Source organism: Schistocerca gregaria, chromosome 2 (assembly GCF_023897955.1).
Source record: "Schistocerca gregaria isolate iqSchGreg1 chromosome 2, iqSchGreg1.2, whole genome shotgun sequence".
NCBI lineage: Eukaryota > Metazoa > Arthropoda > Insecta > Orthoptera > Acrididae > Schistocerca > Schistocerca gregaria.
In genome coordinates, this window is record NC_064921.1 from 264,638,841 (window position 1) to 264,658,873 (window position 20,033).

General features: G+C 38.0%; 1 protein-coding gene across 1 annotated transcript in view; it reads left to right on the forward strand.

Annotated features, from left to right (window-relative positions):
* Nucleotides 1-20,033, forward strand: part of LOC126336841 (glutamate--cysteine ligase catalytic subunit) — a 107,614-nt gene that overhangs the window by 20,763 nt on the left and 66,818 nt on the right. Inside the window, exon 5 of the mRNA XM_050000922.1 lies at nt 4,757-4,962. Within this exon, the coding sequence (XP_049856879.1) occupies nt 4,757-4,962 (206 nt within the window). The remainder of the gene's footprint in view (nt 1-4,756; nt 4,963-20,033) is intronic.

The window sequence follows — 20,033 nt, forward strand, 5'->3', positions numbered from 1 at the left end:
CAAATCAAAATACCTGAAGGTCGCTCTCTTGGTTGTGAGTTCCATTATAGTGTCATTTTGCAATTCGCTATGGAAGGGGGGGGGGGGGTCATTTATAATACAGGGATCGTGCTTCAGTAGTTCATGCTGCTGAATGAACTTTAAGTATATATTTTGGTAACTTTACAATGTTTCACAAATATTTTATTCTTGTTCTTTTGTACACAAATGAGTATGCATCAATTGTTCAATGGCTACATAAAACCTTATGCTCAGGGTTCAATCCCAGTTGGTCCAAGGATTTTTTTTCTGTCTCATTTTGATTCTTTCACTTCTTTGCAATCATCTTTTCATACAAAAAATGTCAAATGTCAAAATGCCCTCTGTTTTGGGGTTCACATTAAACTGTAGTTCCGTAGTAACTGGCAGGATAAGTCTGTTTGAAGGTCAGACGAGGGTGAGAGCATACCACCTCCAACAGGGCTGTGACTGGTAAAGCATTTCAGTGTTTTAACCAGCATTTGTGATGAGGCCAGCTTTATTTTAAGCCTCTGAGTGTACATATGGATTATTGATGTATTTATGCCATTTTTTGTATCGAGGTCATTTACATGTTAATTTTCTAGTGGTTTGGTAATGAATTTTATCATTTCAATATCAGTAATTTGCACTTACAAGTTTGGAGGCAGCTCTAGAAACACAAATTAAATCAGCTGTTGATATCATTTGATGTTTGTGCTGGTGTAAAAAATGACAGCCAGGTTTCTCTTTTTTGTCATATGTTTTGCCCTTCTTTACAATGACTTGTGTTGTTTAATGATTGGTATGTAGTGATGGTGCAATTATTAATGAAAATATCGTGTCTCTTTGTTTCGATACCATTATATTCAGTTGATACCTAAGGTGAGAATTAGAAATTTTTGCATAACGTGATTGTATTGTGTGGTGGTATGTTGGATGAAAACTGTTTTCGTTATGCCGTGATTTTAGTTGCTCAGCTCAAATTCATTATAGAAAAGGTAATTGCCTGTGTTCAACATAACAAGTCTTGTGGTGTCTTACAAACATACCTATTTCCGTGCACTGATTTGAGAGTCATGTTGTCATGTGTCCTGGATTTGTTATGACTGTTACAGTTAAAAAATTATAATAATGTAACAGTACGTCATCTTTATGGAAGTGTAGTAATATTCTCAAATATTGTGTTTGGAAACTCTTGAAACTTTGAGAACTTATTGTCTTTATATTCATCAGTGTAAAAACTATGTTAGTATTAGTAAAACTAGTAATGTATTTCCCATTGTTTGAGGAATCGGCTGAAGTGTAAATTATACCTCATAGTTGTTTATATAAAACACATGTTTTTCTGAAATTAAATAAGCCATTTGAGATGTTTGATAATTATATCACTTAAATAATAATAACAGTAACCAGTTAAGCAACATAATGGGTTTGTGGGTTGGAGGTGCCCAATGAAGAGCTTATCAGTATCAAAGTAGCAGTTGTCATGATCTCTTAACTATTGTGGCACTACTGAGACTAGACCATATTGGTTGTGGCTGGTTAGGGAAGAGATTAGAAACACAACCAAGGTTCCAACTATTTATTTGTTTATTTTAAAAAACACCACAGTAAAAATTGTGCATTTGTTGTTTTGAAACAGAATGACCCCTGCAGAATTTACAGTAGCAACTTTACCAGTTAGAAGAGCTCATTACATTAACAAGACAACTTCTTACTATCACAAATTTGACAGAACTGATTTTAAAAGGAGAAGAAACTCTGCAAAAATTTACCCTTATGTTAACAAATGAGATAAAATACTGACAGATGCCTTTAAATCGCCTTTGATTAAAACTTAAGCCATCCAAAAGAAATAAAAAAATCACAGTGGGGAAGGGTACAATACATAAAATGGTTGCCCATGTCAGCAACAAATTTTTAGTAGCTCACTCTTACTGCAATTGCTCCAAAAAAGTCAAGTCCGTGGCCATGCCCCTTATTCATGTGAACAAGTTTGCTTTCTTACTTAAATGCAGAACATTCCTGGGAACATAAGTACTGTAGGAACAATTCGAATGATTGGTTTACACACACCCACAGCACCGTTTTGCAGCAAGTAATCTCAGACGAGATGTATGAAATAGCATTAAGGAGTACGATTCAGTGTTCCTTCAGACATGGATGTGTGTCTGAAGGAACACTGCATAATACTCATTCACAACACAGGCACTGCTATTTCGTATTTATTCACCAGTACCAGGGCCCCAGCTCTCACTAAATATGCCCTTCCTGGACGAGAATATGCATAACATAAGAGTGCTAGAAGTTTGGGTATGAATGTGATTTGTGCTGGACAGCTGAAGTGGTTAAGATGACTGTTTATGTAAAGTGGGAAATCCAGGTTTGAGTTACAGTCCGGCTCAGAGTTTCATTGTCATAATTCTAATATACAGCTGACAAATATTCGTATTCACAATTGCGAATACATTCCTGTAAGATATGATACTCCACTATTTCCTTACAATTGTGAGAAAGAAGCCAGAAAGATAGTCATAAAACAGTCACATGTAATTGATAATTGTTGTATTCTGACAAGGTGGCATCCATATAGGAAGAATCCACAACTTGCCCTGTCCTATGTACCCTTATAAAATGCCACCAATGCCTGACATACAGAACATACCATGAATATACAGTCACATTGAGTCCACTTAATTATAACATGCTTTGGTATGGAGTGAACCAATGATCATATATTCATATCTATCACATGATGCTGGACACACCAGTTATTTTGCTCTTTGTCACTCAAATTAAGCAGACTCACTGATGACTTCTGGGGCATGAAGGTGCTGCAACAACCATTACATTACCTACAGTCTGACTGGAAAACTTGACTCCTGGGTCACAAATATTCAACTATGCTCCATGTTTGTCTTCCTGTCATACTGCCTAATTGTAAACATCCTTAAAGGTTTCATTTACTTTCTGTAATAGGAAGGTATTGTGTTTTATCCATGACAAAAATGTTGCTGTCATCAGCGAAGAGAACTTTTTCTCCATGCCTTTTACCATCTGGAAAGTCATTGATATTTGTTAACAGAATTTGTCCAGATACTCTTGCCTCAGGAACATCTATGTTTGTGTGCTTCTTGTTTGACAATTGGTTTTACTAAACATTTATCATCAGTCTGATATGAGTGTGAACTTTTCTCTACCTTTTGCAGCTTGCTTCCCAGAAAAAAAAACTGTTTGCTATTCCTCTTAGATTTAGCATTTCTTGCGTGTTTGGTAGTATTTTATGGTCAACAGTGTCAAAAGCTCTGGACAAGTCTAAAAATCTGTTTATAATACAGTCATCCTTGGGAAGAGCTTCAAGTACTACCTTTGTAAACTGTGTAATGATCAGTAATTGTACTTCTTCCACTTCGGAAACCGATAATCTATCTTTCATGACAGGTTGTTATTTTTAAGATTGAAGACAGTAATGAAACTGGCCTTCAGCTTTCAATATTGTCTCTTTAGTAAGAGCACAACTTTGGAAAAATACTTGAACTGAAGGTCATGGACGTATAGGCTATCCAAACACCTCTTCATCTACATCTGCTGACTTCAATTTTGTAATTTCTGTGTTGTCTCCCTGACTTAGAGCTCTGTTGTGGGAGAAATGACATCATTGTGCTTGCTGTGTAAGTCTTTGTGGTTGCTACATTTGTCTGAGGAAGATTTTGCTGTAACTTCTCCTCAACACCAGAGAAATAGTTATTTACAAAATTTGCTAATTCCTGATGGTTTTCTATTATTCTAACACATCTTTGATTTGTATATTGTTATTCTTGTACCTGCATTTGTCCATATTCTAGATTGTTTGATAAGTATGAATAATGAATATAAAAATTGTAGTTTTCATGATTACAAGTAACATAAAACTTGAATTGTAGGGATGTTATTTTGCTGCTGTGGCATCATTTTCCTCTGCCGTGACAGATAAATGATAAGAATCTGAAGGGGAACATAATAATAACATGTTTAAAATCAAGATTTGCAGTAGAATGTAGAGAGAAGACCTAACTTGGTCATACTTTGACGATACCAACCGTATTTTTAAATTGTTAAATCACTTGCACATCTTCCTTCTCTACAATTATGAGGTTTCAGTGGTTGTTGTATGAAAGTTAAAGAGTTAGGAAATATTTTGTTGATGCAGAGAATAGGGAAGTGAAATTTAATAACAAAGACTTACTTAGCATATTCAATTTTTCATAGCATATCCACAAACAGTCTACAATAAAAATGCTCACAAGTGATCTTATAATTGTCTTTAATTGTTGTTGAATATTTGTACACATTTGTTAAATATTTGTGTCAAGTTTCTGTTTTTTGACTTTAAGTTATGGTAGTTGTAGGAAACTCTGCAAGAATAAGAATTCTATTTTGGAGGTTTCTCGTATCAGCTGTGTTAATTAGTAATGGTGGTAGCAAATCACTGTTTTAAACTGTTCGCTCTCATAAGTAGGTTTGTGATATAAACAAAATTTCTGTTGAAAGTTTCTTGTTATTCCCACGTATTTTCTTCTTTGGGATATGAAAGTTGTTTTGTAGTTAAAATACATTGACCAAGAAAAACTAATTGTTTTTTAATATGTGACAAAATTAACTCTGGAAATGAATAGTTGAAATATGCATAGAAGGGCAAGCAGATTTCTCTTAGTGACAGGACAGTGTTAATACTTATTGCATGGTGAACATATGTTGTGTATCTGTTGGTTTACAGTATTTAAAGACAAGCACACACCGTCACCTTTCAAGGAGGAGCTGAATGATGAAGAGAGCTCCAGAGCAGCTTTACCTGACCATGTGTATATGGATTGTATGGGTTTTGGCATGGGATGCTGCTGCCTACAGCTCACATTCCAAGCATGCAACATTAATGAAGCCAGAACTTTGTATGATCAGCTAGCACCACTGTGTCCAATAATGGTAATATGCTATTTTTTGTCTGGCATATTTATGTGCTTCCAGTTAGTAGTATACCCTTCTACCATCTTCAGAGTAAGCATAAAATTTCAGTGTTAAAACAGATATTAGGGTTATAAGGAGACCAAAAGTGTTACATATTTTAATATCTGGAATGCGAATAATGCAAAGAATAAAGGTAGTGCCTGACCATGTAGTTGAGTTGGTAAGCTGTTGACAGTCACATAAACAAGATTTATGTTGTCACTTAGCTCACATTGTCTGAAAGCTTAGGGACGATTTGTCTTTTTGATGCTTTTTTTTGATTGCTCAGTGCCTCATCTAAATGGTAAGTGGGCATAATTGCAATTCTAATTAGAATACCTTTAATTGCCAAAAAAGGTAAATGTGCTAGAGATTGCTGAGATTGAATTGATGGATATCTGACAGTGTCACAATATACCTGAAGCATCAGGAAGCGGTATAATCAGGTGTTTGGAGACATAGATTCCAAAAAGATTCAGAGAAACTAATAACTTGGAATAATGATTGTCACCAGTAGGACTGATGAAGTGAAACAGCTGCATACAAGGGGTGAGATAAAGTGTTGACAGGATCATTAAAATGGAGGAGTGAGATCAGCTAGGACACACTTATCATAACTGTACTTTTCGTTCTATTCATAATTGCACATTTTTGATATGTTAGCTATGCTGTTACATATTACTGTATTTAATTACCCTACTGAAGCCGTTTGCTGTTTATGGGAGGGATGGCAGCAACCCTTTCTACCCCTCTGAATCTGTATGGGGTATTGTACTTATTGATCAGGAGTCTACCTATTTCTAATTTATTACTTTATTTATTTATTTAATTTTTTTTAATGTTAGGTGTTCTCCTGTACAATCATATTCTAGCAATTTTGGTTTACTGGTCTATAACTATTGTTTTGTCTTGTGTGTGTTCTATATTTTTGCCTAGGAATTTCAGTAAGTGAAAGTTAGTGAAAACTGGAGACTGAAGATTACATATTTAAAGTCTTAACAACCAAATCAGATTCATGTGGTGGTTGTTTTCATAATCAGTTTACGATACTTGGAAGACCATAATTTAAGTTATTATTTCATAATTGTTAAATATTTCGTAGGTATTGCGTATTATAATGGCAAAAACTGATGACCGGAATAGTGCAGCAGTGACTAACTGGAAAGGAGTTTTTAATAAACGAATACTGATGAGAAACCGAGCTTTAGGTAAACAAGGGAAGGTTAATAATCAAGTGTACAGAGAAGAATACACTGGGATATATCTCCAATGTAAATTCAAGTGACAACGCAATGTGGTAAGCAGAAGTAGTGTTGAACAAACAAGATACAGAAAAAAAGAAATTTGAAAGGGCTATGAAAAGTATGTATATTTAAAAGTATTTAAGTAATGAATAAGACTTTGATTGCAGTTCAATAAATTCAACTGAATGTAGTAGTAATCTAAATAACTACATTCTAGAAAAGTATGCATAGACAGGGGTAATGAGTTTCCATATTGATTTGCTTGTTGTATTTAATCATCTGTAACCTTTTGCTTAATTTAATAATGCTATTATTAATACATGATAACAGTTGAAAGAGATCACTCCTTCTGCTAAACACTGGCCAGTGAGACATTCCATCTTATAAAAGGTAATATCCTATATCTGCTTAGGTTTCTCACTGATTTCCTTCTCGGCATTTCACTGCAGCTATTGTTATCTGTTTGACTTCACACGAGATAGGAATCCTTTGCACAAGCCCAACAGGAAGAAGTCAGATGGTGACAGATAAGAGGTATTATTTGACAATGTCTTCAAGAAAAGGTATTAGTTTTACTTGTGAACATGTGACAAATTTCAATATCTTATTGGAGGTAACTCTTAGTCACTCTGAAATCTCTGAGTGACAGATGTGATGAAAATGATTTACATCCACTCACTATTTCGTTAAATACTGCCTGTGTGGGAACTGCTATGTGAGTGTGTTATTGTATTGTTGTACAGACCAATGTTTTTGCCACTGTTGCAAGCGATTTGCATCAGGAAAGTGAAAGTACTGATGAAGATTACTTGCAACAGCGGCTGAAATGTTGAGATAAACAACTAATGTGATGACATTGTTACATGCCCGAAAAAGTTTTCATTGATAGTAACAATGGTCACTGAAGTCTGTATTTGAATAAAAGAAGCTGTTGATCTTCCTGAGGATTTGAGGCATTATTGATCACTTCAATGTCTGTCCAGGGATCAGTTAAGCAAGATGAATGAATGTCTTGTCTGTGAACCAGGTCAGCTCAATATCAATTCTTTTTATGGTAGTAGGCTGTTAGAAACATTCACAAGTGCCAGGTTTGTCTCTCAGTCTTTGGCATATTTCGTAAGGAAAGGCTAAGTCACACTATAAAAGTTTCTTCTCTTGTTGCTACCTTATTATATGAAGAGTATAATCAGCCCAGTGAATTGAGATGACGTAACATATAGATTCTTTTGTGTGGCAGGTATCAAAAGAGACTTATGTAAGAAAACATGACTTTGTTGGCCTTAAGCTTACACGTAGAGCCAGTTCATAGGTAAATAAAATATGCTTAAGATTTGATAATACACAATTTAAACATTTTCAGAATGTAAAAGGTAAGGAAAAAGCTTGTAACCTACCACACAGTGATGCATCACTGGAAAGACAACCACGCTATGTTCTTTTAAATCAACACCTTTCATTCCTCTATGATAATAGTTCCTCGGTTTTTATCATACCTAGTTCCCTTTTCACTCTCCTGCAAGTATCGTAACCCCCCCCCCCCCCCCTCCTCTCTCTCTCTCTCTCTCTCTCTCTCTCTCTCTCTCTCTCTCTCTCTCTCTCTCTCTCTCTCTCTCTCTTTTAACTCAACCTCTTCTTCAAAATATCAGTGCGCTGACCTGTCCTTTTAGGTTTTACAATTCTTATTGCATGTAGTTATCTTTTTAAAATAAAAGCAACAACAATCTAAGGAAATTTATATTTTTTATTGAAAAATAGTGAAATTGTGTAACCATGTCCATTATCATATCTGTAGTTTGGAGAATTGCTATCCATGTTGTCATCATATATGCCAAAGCTCAGTGAAAAAAGTTTAACCCCTTTATATTTGTGAAAACTGGAACTGTAAGGGTAGTTAAGACTGTGAAGTGAACTTGGTAATTCATATGATTAGGATTAGAGAACAATATGTGATCTCTGATGTTAAAAATTTGGTATTTTGTGAAGGTATTGTGTGGCCGGAGTGGCCGAGTGGTTCTAAGCACTTCAGTCTGGAACCGCCTGACCACTACAGTCGCAGGTTCGAATCCTGCCTTAGGTATGGATGTGTGTGATGTCCTTAGGTTAGTTAGGTTTAAGTAGTTCTAAGTTCTAGGGGACTGATGACCTCAAATGTTAAGCCCCTTAGTGCTCAGAGCCATTTGAACCATTTGAAGTCCCCGTGTGCTGCAGTGAAGGCCTGGAAACTTCATTACATGGAATCATTCAAGGTGTGGATAAATACCTGTGGCATCTTCATTCTTTTGGTTTTTATAAGACAGCAGAAAACACCAACATTGTTTTCTAGAAGACCAGGTCTAACCGTTTGCTTACCAGCACTATCCTGCATATTTTTGATAGGAAAATGTTGGTAAATTTGTGTGACAAGGAAGCTGTCTTACACAAAGCTCTTTGAAAAATGTGCAAAGTCACTTTTGAGCAACACTGTGCAACTGAATAAAGCATGTGAAATTGCCTGAAAGAGAAAGACTTCAGGCTATAAAACCTCTGATGTGTAGCGGTCACTGTTAAGTGTTCCCTGATGCACAGTTGTCAAAATTGCATGTCATATCCAAATCTTCAGCGTTGCAGCAGCTGTGCCTCTCAACAGTTCAAGGTTCCAGATTGCATTCTCAATTTAGGTCCTGAGATGTACTTGACCATCACTATAGATCTGGAAACTGTACATTGATTGCTGTAGTGTAGAGTAACAAAGGCGGTCTCAATGAACTTGGAGGTCAGTAGGAAAGAGAATTCCATAAGGTCTGGTAACATGAAAGACAAATGTACTAATGTGGAATCTTTAAGGTTCTCAGGAGTGATTCATGGAAATGTAAGTTGTGATACACAGCATGTTCAGTGACGAATTTTAGAATCTTGAGATATTTATTTCTATTGTTATTCCAACATCACAGGTTAACACATAATTACTCAACGTGGTGAGGTTGTTAGATTATGTATTCAGGATTTGTTCTGCTACGCACAGTGGATGCTGATGTCTTGGTTTTTAAAGAAACAATTTTGAATAGTTTCTTTAGCAGTAGTTGTCACCAAAGACAGCTGAAATAATGAGTGCTTTCAGCTTTCCTCTTCACTCTTCCATTTCATGTGCCACATGTTTAGTTTAATATATATTCTGGAAACTAAAAATAATAGTAGCTGTACTAAATTTTAATAGAGACTACTACTTTTCTGGTGAGTCCATGCTGAATTAATGTAAAACTTGATCTCTGAAAACCATTCTGTTACATGATTCAAGCTGATAGTGTAATGTTCAACAGCCAGTAAATGTCATCAAGCCAGTGTGAGAGCTCATACCAGACTCGACTACAACCAATGTACAGGGTGTTTCAAAAACGACCGGTATATTTGAAACGGCAATAAAAAGTAAACGAGCAGCGATAGAAATACACCGTTTGTTGCAATATGCTTGGGACAACAGTACATTTTCAGGGAGACAAACTTTCGAAATTACAGTAGTTACAATTGTCAACAACAGATGGTGCTGAGGTCTGGGAAACTCTATAGTACGATATTTTCCACATATCCACCATGCGTAGCAAATAATATGGTGTAGTCTCTGAATGAAATTACCCGAAACCTTTGACAACGTGTCTGGCGGAATGGCTTCACATGCAGATGAGATGTACTGCTTCAGCTGTTCAATTGTTTCTGGATTCTGGCGGTACACCTGGTCTTTCAAGTGTCCCCACAGAAAGAAGTCACAGGGGTTCATGTCTGGTGAATAGGGAGGCCAATCCACGCCGCCTCCTGTATATTTCGGATAGCCCAAAGCAATCACACAATCATCGAAATATTAATTCAGGAAATTAAAGACGTCGGCTGTGCGATGTGGCCGGGCACCATCTTGCATAAACCACGAGGTGTTCGCAGTGTCGTCTAAGGCAGTTTGTATCGCCACAAATTCACGAAGAATGTCCAGATAGCGTGATGCAGTAATCGTTTCGGATATGAAAAATGGGCCAGTGATTCCTTTGGAAGAAATGGCGGCCCAGACCAGTACTTTTTGAGGATGCAGGGACGATGGGACTGCAACATGGGGCTTTTCGGTTCCCCATATGCGCCAGTTCTGTTTATTGACGAAGCCGTCCAGGTAAAAATAAGCTTCGTCAGTAAACCAAATGCTGCCCACATGCATATCGCCATCATCAATCCTGTTCACTATATCGTTAGCGAATGTCTCTCGTGCAGCAATGGTAGCGGCGCTGAGGGGTTGCCGCGTTTGAATTTTGTATGGATAGAGGTGTAAACTCTGGCGCATGAGACGATACATGGACGTTGGCGTCATTTGGACCGCAGCTGCAACACGGTGAACGGAAACCTGAGCCTGCTGTTGGATCACCTGCTGCACTAGCTGCGCGTTGCCCTCTGTGGTTGCCGTACGCGGTCGCCCTACCTTTCCAGCACGTTCATCCGTCACGTTCCCAGTCCGTTGAAATTTTTCAAACAGATCCTTTATTGTATCGCTTTTCGGTCCTTTGGTTACATTAAACCTCCGTTGAAAACTTCGTCTTGTTGCAACAACGCTGTGTTCTAGGCGGTGGAATTCCAACACCAGAAAAATCCTCTGTTCTAAGGAATAAACCATGTTGTCCACAGCACACTTGTACGTTGTGAACAGCACACGCTTACAGCAGAAAGACGACGTACAGAATGGCGCACCCACAGACTGCGTTGTCTTCTATATCTTTCACATCACTTGCAGCGCCATCTGTTGTTGAAAATTGTAACTACTGTAATTTCGAAAGTTTGTCCGCCTGAAAATGTACTGTTGTCCCAAGCATATTGCAACAAACGGTGTATTTCTATCGCTGCTCGTTTAGTTTTTATTGCCGTTTCAAATATACCGGTCATTTTTGAAACACCCTGTATATGACATTCAGTTATTCCACCATTAGCATATTTCTTCATGTAATTTCTCTGTGACCTATGTTGGAGAGGCTCCCAGACATGAATGATGACAACCCAAACCATGGAGTGATGATCCGTGCACCAAAACATCAACACCTATTCTCAGTTGTATTTTGTCACTCCTGTTGTCCAGAAGCCTATACATATGTATTTAAAGATGTCGAGATAAGTACCAAAGTACAGCAAATAATAAGGTAGTTAATTTTGCTTTCTTAGTTAAATAGGATTAGGTCTCAGTCAGTTATATTTAATGTACATGAGTTCCATCCTGCTACAATTTTGTTGATGAGACATGATTCTTCTTTTCTATGACTGCCATTTTAATTGCCCCAAGAAGTAAAATTTTATGAGGTGGTAAGATCACATTTCAAATTTGATCAAGAAGTCCCTACCAAGAGCTGTTGTTGAGACTCTAAAAACAAGTATTATGCATCTTTTGGATATCAGGTTTTCAACATTGACTTTATACATCTGGCATCAAATACATTAGAATAACCTTTTAAATGATATACCAAATGATGCACTGTAAAAAAGGAAGTTGATATCTTTGCAGTTTTTTTAAATTTAAAATTCTACCTCTTAATTGGTTAAAAACCTCACTCATACTGTGAATTTAGCAGTAAACTGAATACAACATTTAAAGTTTTTGATCTGTAATCACACCTTCAGCTGTTTAATTATACGTAACAATAAAATATTTCTGCAGCTCTCCTACATGAATCTTGCTGCTACCTGATGTGACAGTTTGAAGCTGTATAACAGGGGCTACGTATGAAGCTTTTTGGGTCTGGAGAGATGAACTATGTCTGTTTCTAAGTGTATGAATGGTAGGTGTCCCAAAAGAACACCATTAACCCTTAGTATAGTGGTCGGGAAGGCAAACTGATTGGTTTTCATGAAGGAATCCGTATTCAGAAATGCACACAGCCTGCGTACTAGAGAGCTTCGAAGGTGGAGAACGAATGGTACCAATTCATTTTGATGTCTGAATACAGAATACCCTTTAGCCACCTGTATACTGTGGATGGATGACTGGATCATAAAAACATTCCTGTGAGTGCGCTACATTCCTCCACACGGCCCTTGTGCACATCCTACTACAAACCTTTTGTGTTCTGCCAGTGCAGTAATGTTGTTAACAGCTGTGTGACATCTACCAGTACACAGCTGCAGAAATGACCAACGTGATGCTTTGCATATGGCAAAGCAGATTGGAATGGGAGAGCTGCTGCAAGATTGTAAGCGGAATGTTTACGAGAAAGACAGACCACCACACTAAGGGTTGTTGGTGTTCTTTTGCGACACCCTGCAGAAACAGACAGAGTTTATCATTTGTGGCCATTGAGAGACACATAAGAGAAGCTGGAAAGTTGCATATAAGTATTTTTTGCCTGATGTTTGTCCATGGTGCAATAAAGCAGTAGCATTTTGTGCTTTGTACTTGCAAATGCTATCCTCAGTCTACTGTTTGCCCTCTGGAAGGAGCCGAAATCTGATGCGGGTCATCCATGCTGCTCAGCTTGAACACTGTTGTTGCAGCACCTGCTGATGGTGTTTGAAGAGGACACAACAACCAGCACTTATCAGGTGGCACAGGCACTGCACATAAATAAAAGTGCTGTGTGGCATCTTGTCCATTAACACTGGCTCCTTCCATACCATATGCAGAAAATCCAGGCATTACGGCTGGAGGACTACCCATGATGGGTACAGTTTGTGCAGTGGTATTTACAGCAATGCAGTCTAGCCACAGTTCCCGAGCTTCTTGCTATTTGGATAAATGCATGTTTACTAGAGACAACATAGTGAACTTACACAACACGCAAGTTTGGGCGGATGAAAATTCACATGTGCAGGTGATTCAGAATCACCAACACAGGGTCAGTTGTAACATCTGGACCAGGATAATTGGTGACCATATCACTGGGCCATATCTACTGCCAAACAGACTAACAGGACCATTTTACCTCCAATAGAAATGTTTTGCCTGCTCTATTGTGTGCAGTGCCATTAAATGTTTGTATGGACATGGGGTTAAAACATGACGAGCCCCATTACACTTTGATGTCAATATGTGGTATCACATCAATATCTCATATTGGTTGGGGTGGACCAGTTCCATGGCCAGCAGTTACCAGATCCGACAGCTCTTGATGATTTTCTGTGAGGTAGTGGGAAGAGCTTGGTGTATGGCACAATTGTAACATCAGCAGAGGACCTTATTGCTAGAGTCCATGGAGCAATTGAAATACTTCAAAGACAACTGCACGTAGTGACTCGTGTGTGAGACTCGGCACCGCCGATGTAGGCTTTGCATTGATGTAGGTGGTGTGCATTTCAAAGCCTGTTTGTAATGTAGACAGCATGATCTGCTGCTCATGTTGGGTTTATTGACTTAAAGTCAAATGTACACCCATCTCGGATTCATTGCTCTCCAGCATCCAAGTTGTGCTTTTCTTGATATGGGTTCTTTTTTGAAAACTGATCAGTGTTCCTTTCCACACAACATACTAAGTGTTTTCAGTGTTTCTTTTCTAGGCACCCTGTAATTTTAGATGTATGTTTGTTCCCAGAATGATAGCCATATTTAATGTTTTATGGTTTTACGGAAGTAATTTATTTGTACATTAAATAAGTGTGTCTAAAGTTAGTTGCATATTTTTGAAGCTGACACTTTTTTGTCAGTGACTTCTGCTCCAACTCCTTGGAAAATGTTTTAAGTTTTGTAACATGTTCATCTTTTGTTGCATGTATTAGCAAACACACATACAAAGAATTGATGTGTATATTAATTGCAGAAATTGTTTTCTCGAGACTGATGAAAAACAAACTCCTATATAGGGGTGTGGCATGAGTCCTAAACGGAAAAAAATATGCTGATCATCTGAACCATATGAAGCAAAGATTCAGTGAAACGTAATAAGATTAAAGTAGTAGGTTAAGGAGTTGCAAAATAGTTACAGTGGATGGGGCTTAATTACACTCTTCCATTGAGATGTTAAAAGGGAAATCAAGGAAATGAAGGCTTATGGCACAATATCAACTTCTGTTGTTCCAACAGTACTTTTGCAAGAATGTTTTGACACTTGGTGTATAATCAAGAAATAAATGTAATTTGGTAAAGCAAGACATTGCTGTTACAAATAGCAAGCCAAAATAACAATACAGGGTGTCCCACTCAAACCTCCCTGATTTCAAGGACCCAGGAGAGAAAAACAACAGTAGATACGACAGTGAAAAATGCACCACATTGTAGAGCATCTCAAAGAATTTATATTCACATGTCAGAAGTGCCAATTATCGTTGCCAGAGTGCAGCATGGTCCATGGTCGCATGAAGTGAAAATGGCGACTCCACAGCAGAGCGTGCAAGCCCTAGTGTGGTTTGCAGAAACAAAATCGCCGATTACTGTGCAAAGAAATTATCGTCTTATGTATGAATGTGATCCATCTGAAGTGAAAACAATTAAGGAATGGTATAGGAAGTTTTTGGCAACAGGAAGTGTTCCAAAACGTTCTGGCGGTGCACATTACATACTTTCAGAAGAGACAGTGGAGGACATCAGACAAATGTTTCTCAGAACCCCACGTAAGTCAATTTGTCAAGAAGCTAGACAACGTGATGTGCCTCAGTCAACATTGAATCATGTAGTTTACCATCGTCTTCATGTGTGTGCTTACAAAGTGCAAATTCTGCAACATCTGACGCCAAACGACAAACCACACCGACACCAGTTTGCTGCCGATATGTTGCAGCATACTGATATGGATGCCAGCTTCCTGGAAAGATGTTAATTCTCAGATGAGGCAACCTTTCATCTATCAGGAAGGGTTAATAGGCATAATGTTCGGATTTGGAGTTTGCAAAATCTGCATGTTGTCATTGAACATGTTTGTGATAGCCATAAACTAAACACCGGGTGTGGGCTACTGCATGACAGGATTGTTGGACTGTTCTTCTTTGCGGAACAAACATTGAATGGATCAGTGTATCTGGACATGTTGAAGCTGTTTGTGTACCTTCAGATACAAGACTTGCAACTCAACCTCATTTTTCAACAATATGGAGCTCTGCCACATTGGTCTACGGCTGTTCGCAAGTTCCTGGATAGGAAATTTTCCAGTCGTTGGATCGGATGCGAAGGACCCATTGCTGGGTCACCACATACACCTGACATTATGCCACTTGATTTCTTCATGTGGGGATTCTACATCTACATCTACATGGTTACTCTGCAATTCACACTTCAGTGCCTGGCAGAGGGTTCATCGAACCATTTTCATACTACTTCTCTACCATTCCACTCTTGAATGGGGCATGGGGGGGGGGGGACACCTAAATCTTCCCTTTAGAGCTCTGCTTTCTCTTATTTTATTATGATGATCGTTTCTCCATACGTAGGTGGGTGTCACCAAAATACTTATGCATTCGGAAGAGAAAGTTGATGAAATTTTGTAAATAGACCTCGCTGCAAAGAAAGCCGCCTTTCTTTCAGTGACTGCCACCCCAACTCGCATATCATATCAGTGACACTTTCACCCCTATTGCGCGATAACACAAAATGAGCTGCCCTTCTTTGCACTTTTTTGATGTCCTCTGTCAATCCTACCTGATAAGGATCCCATACCGCTCAGCAGTATTCCAGTAGTGGACGGACAAGTGTAATGCAGGCTGTCTCTTTAGTGGGTTTGTCGCTTCTTCTAAGTGTTCTGCCAACAAAGTGCAGTCTTTGTTTCGCCTTCCCCACAATATTGCCTATGTGGTCTTTCCATTTTAAGTTGCTCGTAATTGTAATTCCTATGTGTTTAGTCGAATTGAAAGTCGAATTGACAGCCCTTGGATTTGTGTGATTTCCGTATACCCAAAGTTTATCAGATTTCTTTTAGTATACAGTTGGATGACCTCTCACTTTTCTTTGATTAATGCTAATTGCCACTTTTCGCTCCATACAGAAATTCTGTCTAGATTATTTTGTAATTGGAATTGATCTTTTGATGATTTTATTAGACGGCAAATTACAGTGTCATCTGCTAACAATCGAAGTGGGCTACTCAGGTTATCACCTAGATCATTTATATAAACCAGGAACCGCAGAGGGCTTATGACACTACCTTGCAGAATGCCAGACATCACTTCTGTTCTACTCAATGGTTATTGTCTATCACTGCGAACTTTGACCTCTCTGAGAGGAAATCGCGAATCCAGTCACACAACTGTGACAATGCTCCATATCCATGCAATTTGGTTAATAGTCGCTTGTGAGGAACGGTATCAAAAGCCCTCTGTAAATCTAGGAATATGGAATCAATCTGAGATCCCTTGTTGACAGAACGCATTACTTCATGAGAATAAAGAGTGTTGCACAAGAACGATATTTTCTGAATCCGTGTTGGTTATGTATCAATAAGTCATTTTCTTCAATGTGATTCATAATTTTAGAGTACAGTATATGTCCCAAAATCCTACTGCAAACTGAGGTCAGTGATATGCATCTGTAATTCAATGGGCTATTCCTATTTCCTTTCTTGAATATTGGTGTGATCTGTGCTACTTTCCAGTCTTTAGGAACAGACCTTTCGTCAAGTGAGCGGTCGTATATGATTGCTAAGAAAGGCATTATTGTGTTTGCATACTCTGAGAGGAACCTGATTGATATACCATCTGGACTGGAAGACTTGCCTTTCCCAAGTGATTTGAGTTGTTTCGCAACACCTAAGATATCTACTTTTATGTCACTCATGCTAACAGCTGTTCTGGTTTTAAATTCTGGAATATTTACTACGTCGTCTTTTGTGAAGGTATTACGGAAAACTGTATTTAGTAACTCCACTTTAGTGGCACCATCATCGGTAACATTTCCATCACTATCGCGCAGTGACGGTATTGATTGTTTTTTGCCACTGGTTTACTTTACATATGACCTGAATTACTTTGAGTTTTCTACCATATTTTGAGACAATATTTCATTGTGGAAACTATTAAAAGCATCTCGCATTGATGTCTGCACTAAATTTCGAGCTGCCGTGAAACTTAGCCAGTCTTGGGGATTTTGCGTTCTTCTGAATTTGGCATGCTTTTTTCGTTCCTTCTGCAACAGTGTTCTGACGTGAAGGACCGCGTGTATGCGACCAAAGTGGGCGTTATTCCTATGTTTCAGCATTGTATAACTAATGTGATTGCAACAGTAACAGAGGAAATGTTACAAAGAACTTGGCAAGAAATTGAATATAGACTCGATATTCTTCGTGCTGCAAATGGTTCACATGTAGAGTTGTATTGATAAGTAGATAAATTCTTTGAGATGCTCTACAATGTCGTGGATTTTTCATTGTTGTATCTACTGTGGTTTTTTTTCTGGGTCTTTGAAATCAGGGAGGTTCGAGTGGAACGTACAGTACTTGAGAAAAAAGTCAGAGGAAACAATAAAGTATGCCCATCTTTATTATTTTCATAAATAAATTTTGAAAACACCTGATGAGGCAGATTAATAAATAATCTCTGAGCTGATTGTTTGCAGAGTGCGTCTCTCTTGATGATTCCGTGAGCGGAATCAATTTGAGGATCAGTATGTCTCATACACAGGTCTGAGTGTAGTTTGCAAGTCTTATGGCACTTTTCTGTTTGTTTATTTTGTCTGCAATAAAGATGCCAGTGTCCACAAAATGAGCACTGGGGAATGCCATTAAACAATTATTGCTTATGATATTCAGGATTACAGATCTGTTATAAGATGAGGCATATTTAACATCTAATTTGCAACTGGTGAAAGCACCAACAAATTCGTGTTTAATACCATACGGAAAGTGCAAACAACCCAAGAATAAAGAACTGTAACATGACAACATGATGGTGAGATTGAACTTGATTGGTTATTTACTGGAACCTTCAAGACCTAAAAGATTTTTTTTTTACAGTGATGGAATGTGGCTTCCCAAACCTCAGAAATCCTGCTATAAAATCTTATGTAGAGATGTATATTGCAAAAGCAGTTTCCAATGAGAGTACTTCAAAATGTTATGCCTTCAGAAACAATATGAAGAAAATGTCATAAATCAAGACTAGTTGCAGCTGATGATACAGTGTAGTTTAGTCTATAAGTAACCACCGACTGATATAAAAGATATGTGTGGAACACTTCAGTGGGACCCTGTAATGGGAAACAATTGAAACATATGCTTTATAAACTTGGTTTCTTGAGAAAACAGACAATGCCATATGGTAGAAAGTTTTAACAGTGTGTATTTTGAAACATCCTGATGGGTTAAAATTATATGCTGGTTCAGGACTTGAACTCGCAAGCATACCTCATGCAGGCAATGCTCTTATTAACTGAGCCACCTGTGTACGACTCATGACATGTTCACACAGCTCTGCTTCTACCAGTACCTCTCTCCTAATGGAAAGCATGTTTTGTGTTGTGTTCTGATGCAGTGAAATGTGATTGAATATGGATAGTATGTAGGGATCAAGCTTCTTGCATGGTACTTGCATTTTCCATTCTAAGTCCATGTCTGCAACTTAAAACATGTGACATTCATCGTGCAAGTTATTCGTCAACTTGGGGGAACATTAAAAGAGAAGTACTCAAACATTAATGAATTTGTACGTTGCATGAAGAAAATCCTGAAAAATTAGCTGCTTCCAGGATATAAAAGTACATAAAAATTACAAGTCTTTCTTTACCACATTCCCCCCTCACCCGTAGATGGTGTACTCTGTTGAAAGCTGCAAGGTGTGTGTAATAATTTTCATTCTGTATGTAGGTTTTTGTATGCAGATGTAAGGAAGACTAAAGAATTACCCTGTAAACAAGAACTGCAAGATGAACTTTGTCATCCAAGGACACTGCTTGGTGGAAACAACTGTAAGAAAACTGCGGGGGGGGGGGGGGGGGGGGTGTTTTGAGAACGAACTACAGTGACACATGTTGACAGATATGAAGGATATGCAGAATTTATTGGAAAATTGAAGCTCATTCGAAGCTTAGCCAAAAACTCATGATATAGTTTTGAACAAGAATATCGATTACCATTTAAAAACAAAGTATCAATGGCAAGCAGTGGAAACCTCATAACTCCTCTGTCTGTGAAAGCCTTGCAATTCCAGTAACCAGTAACTCGATTATCAAAGGAAGATTTGAAAGTGCATTTTCTAATCTATAAATAACTGGGCTTCTACTACATAGTTACACATGCAGCAAAACTATCTGTATCACTTCACATATTTTTTTTTAAAAAAAAAAAAAAAAAAAAAAAAAAAAACACATTTTTGCTTCTTCTGTAATGTCTAACAAAATGGAGTTACAAGTTTTTCATTCCCTACTATTGATTTGCTCCTTTGAGGTCAGTTGATGTAGAACTTGCCTTTTCTCTTTACAGATATTGGCAAAGTCATCGCTGATGTCACTCCCCTCCCCCCTCCCCTGCAAGATAAATTGTTTCAGTAGTTTTCTTAGTTGAGAGTGGATTAGGTCAGTGTGTTCAGTAATGAGATTAATTTAATTTTCCAGTGATTGACTGATTTCTTGTGAGAAGTTGATGTTTTAATGACTTAAACTTGCATTTCACAGCAAATTTTCGTGTTTGGAGTTGGCACATTTTCTGCCTGACAACGTAGCACCTGCTTTGTGTCCATTTTCTCTCTTCTTTTTTCCACCTAAAACTCTTATTTCTAATAATCATCATCATGAAAATGATAGTTGCTACTTGCCGTATAGCAGAGATGCTGAGTCGCAGATAGGCACAACAAAAGGCTGCCACAAAATGAGCTTTTATCCTACAAGGCCTTAGTCGAAAATCGAGCGCACACACACGACCACAGTCTCTGCCAGCCAAAGACAGACTTTTTGTTGTGCCTATC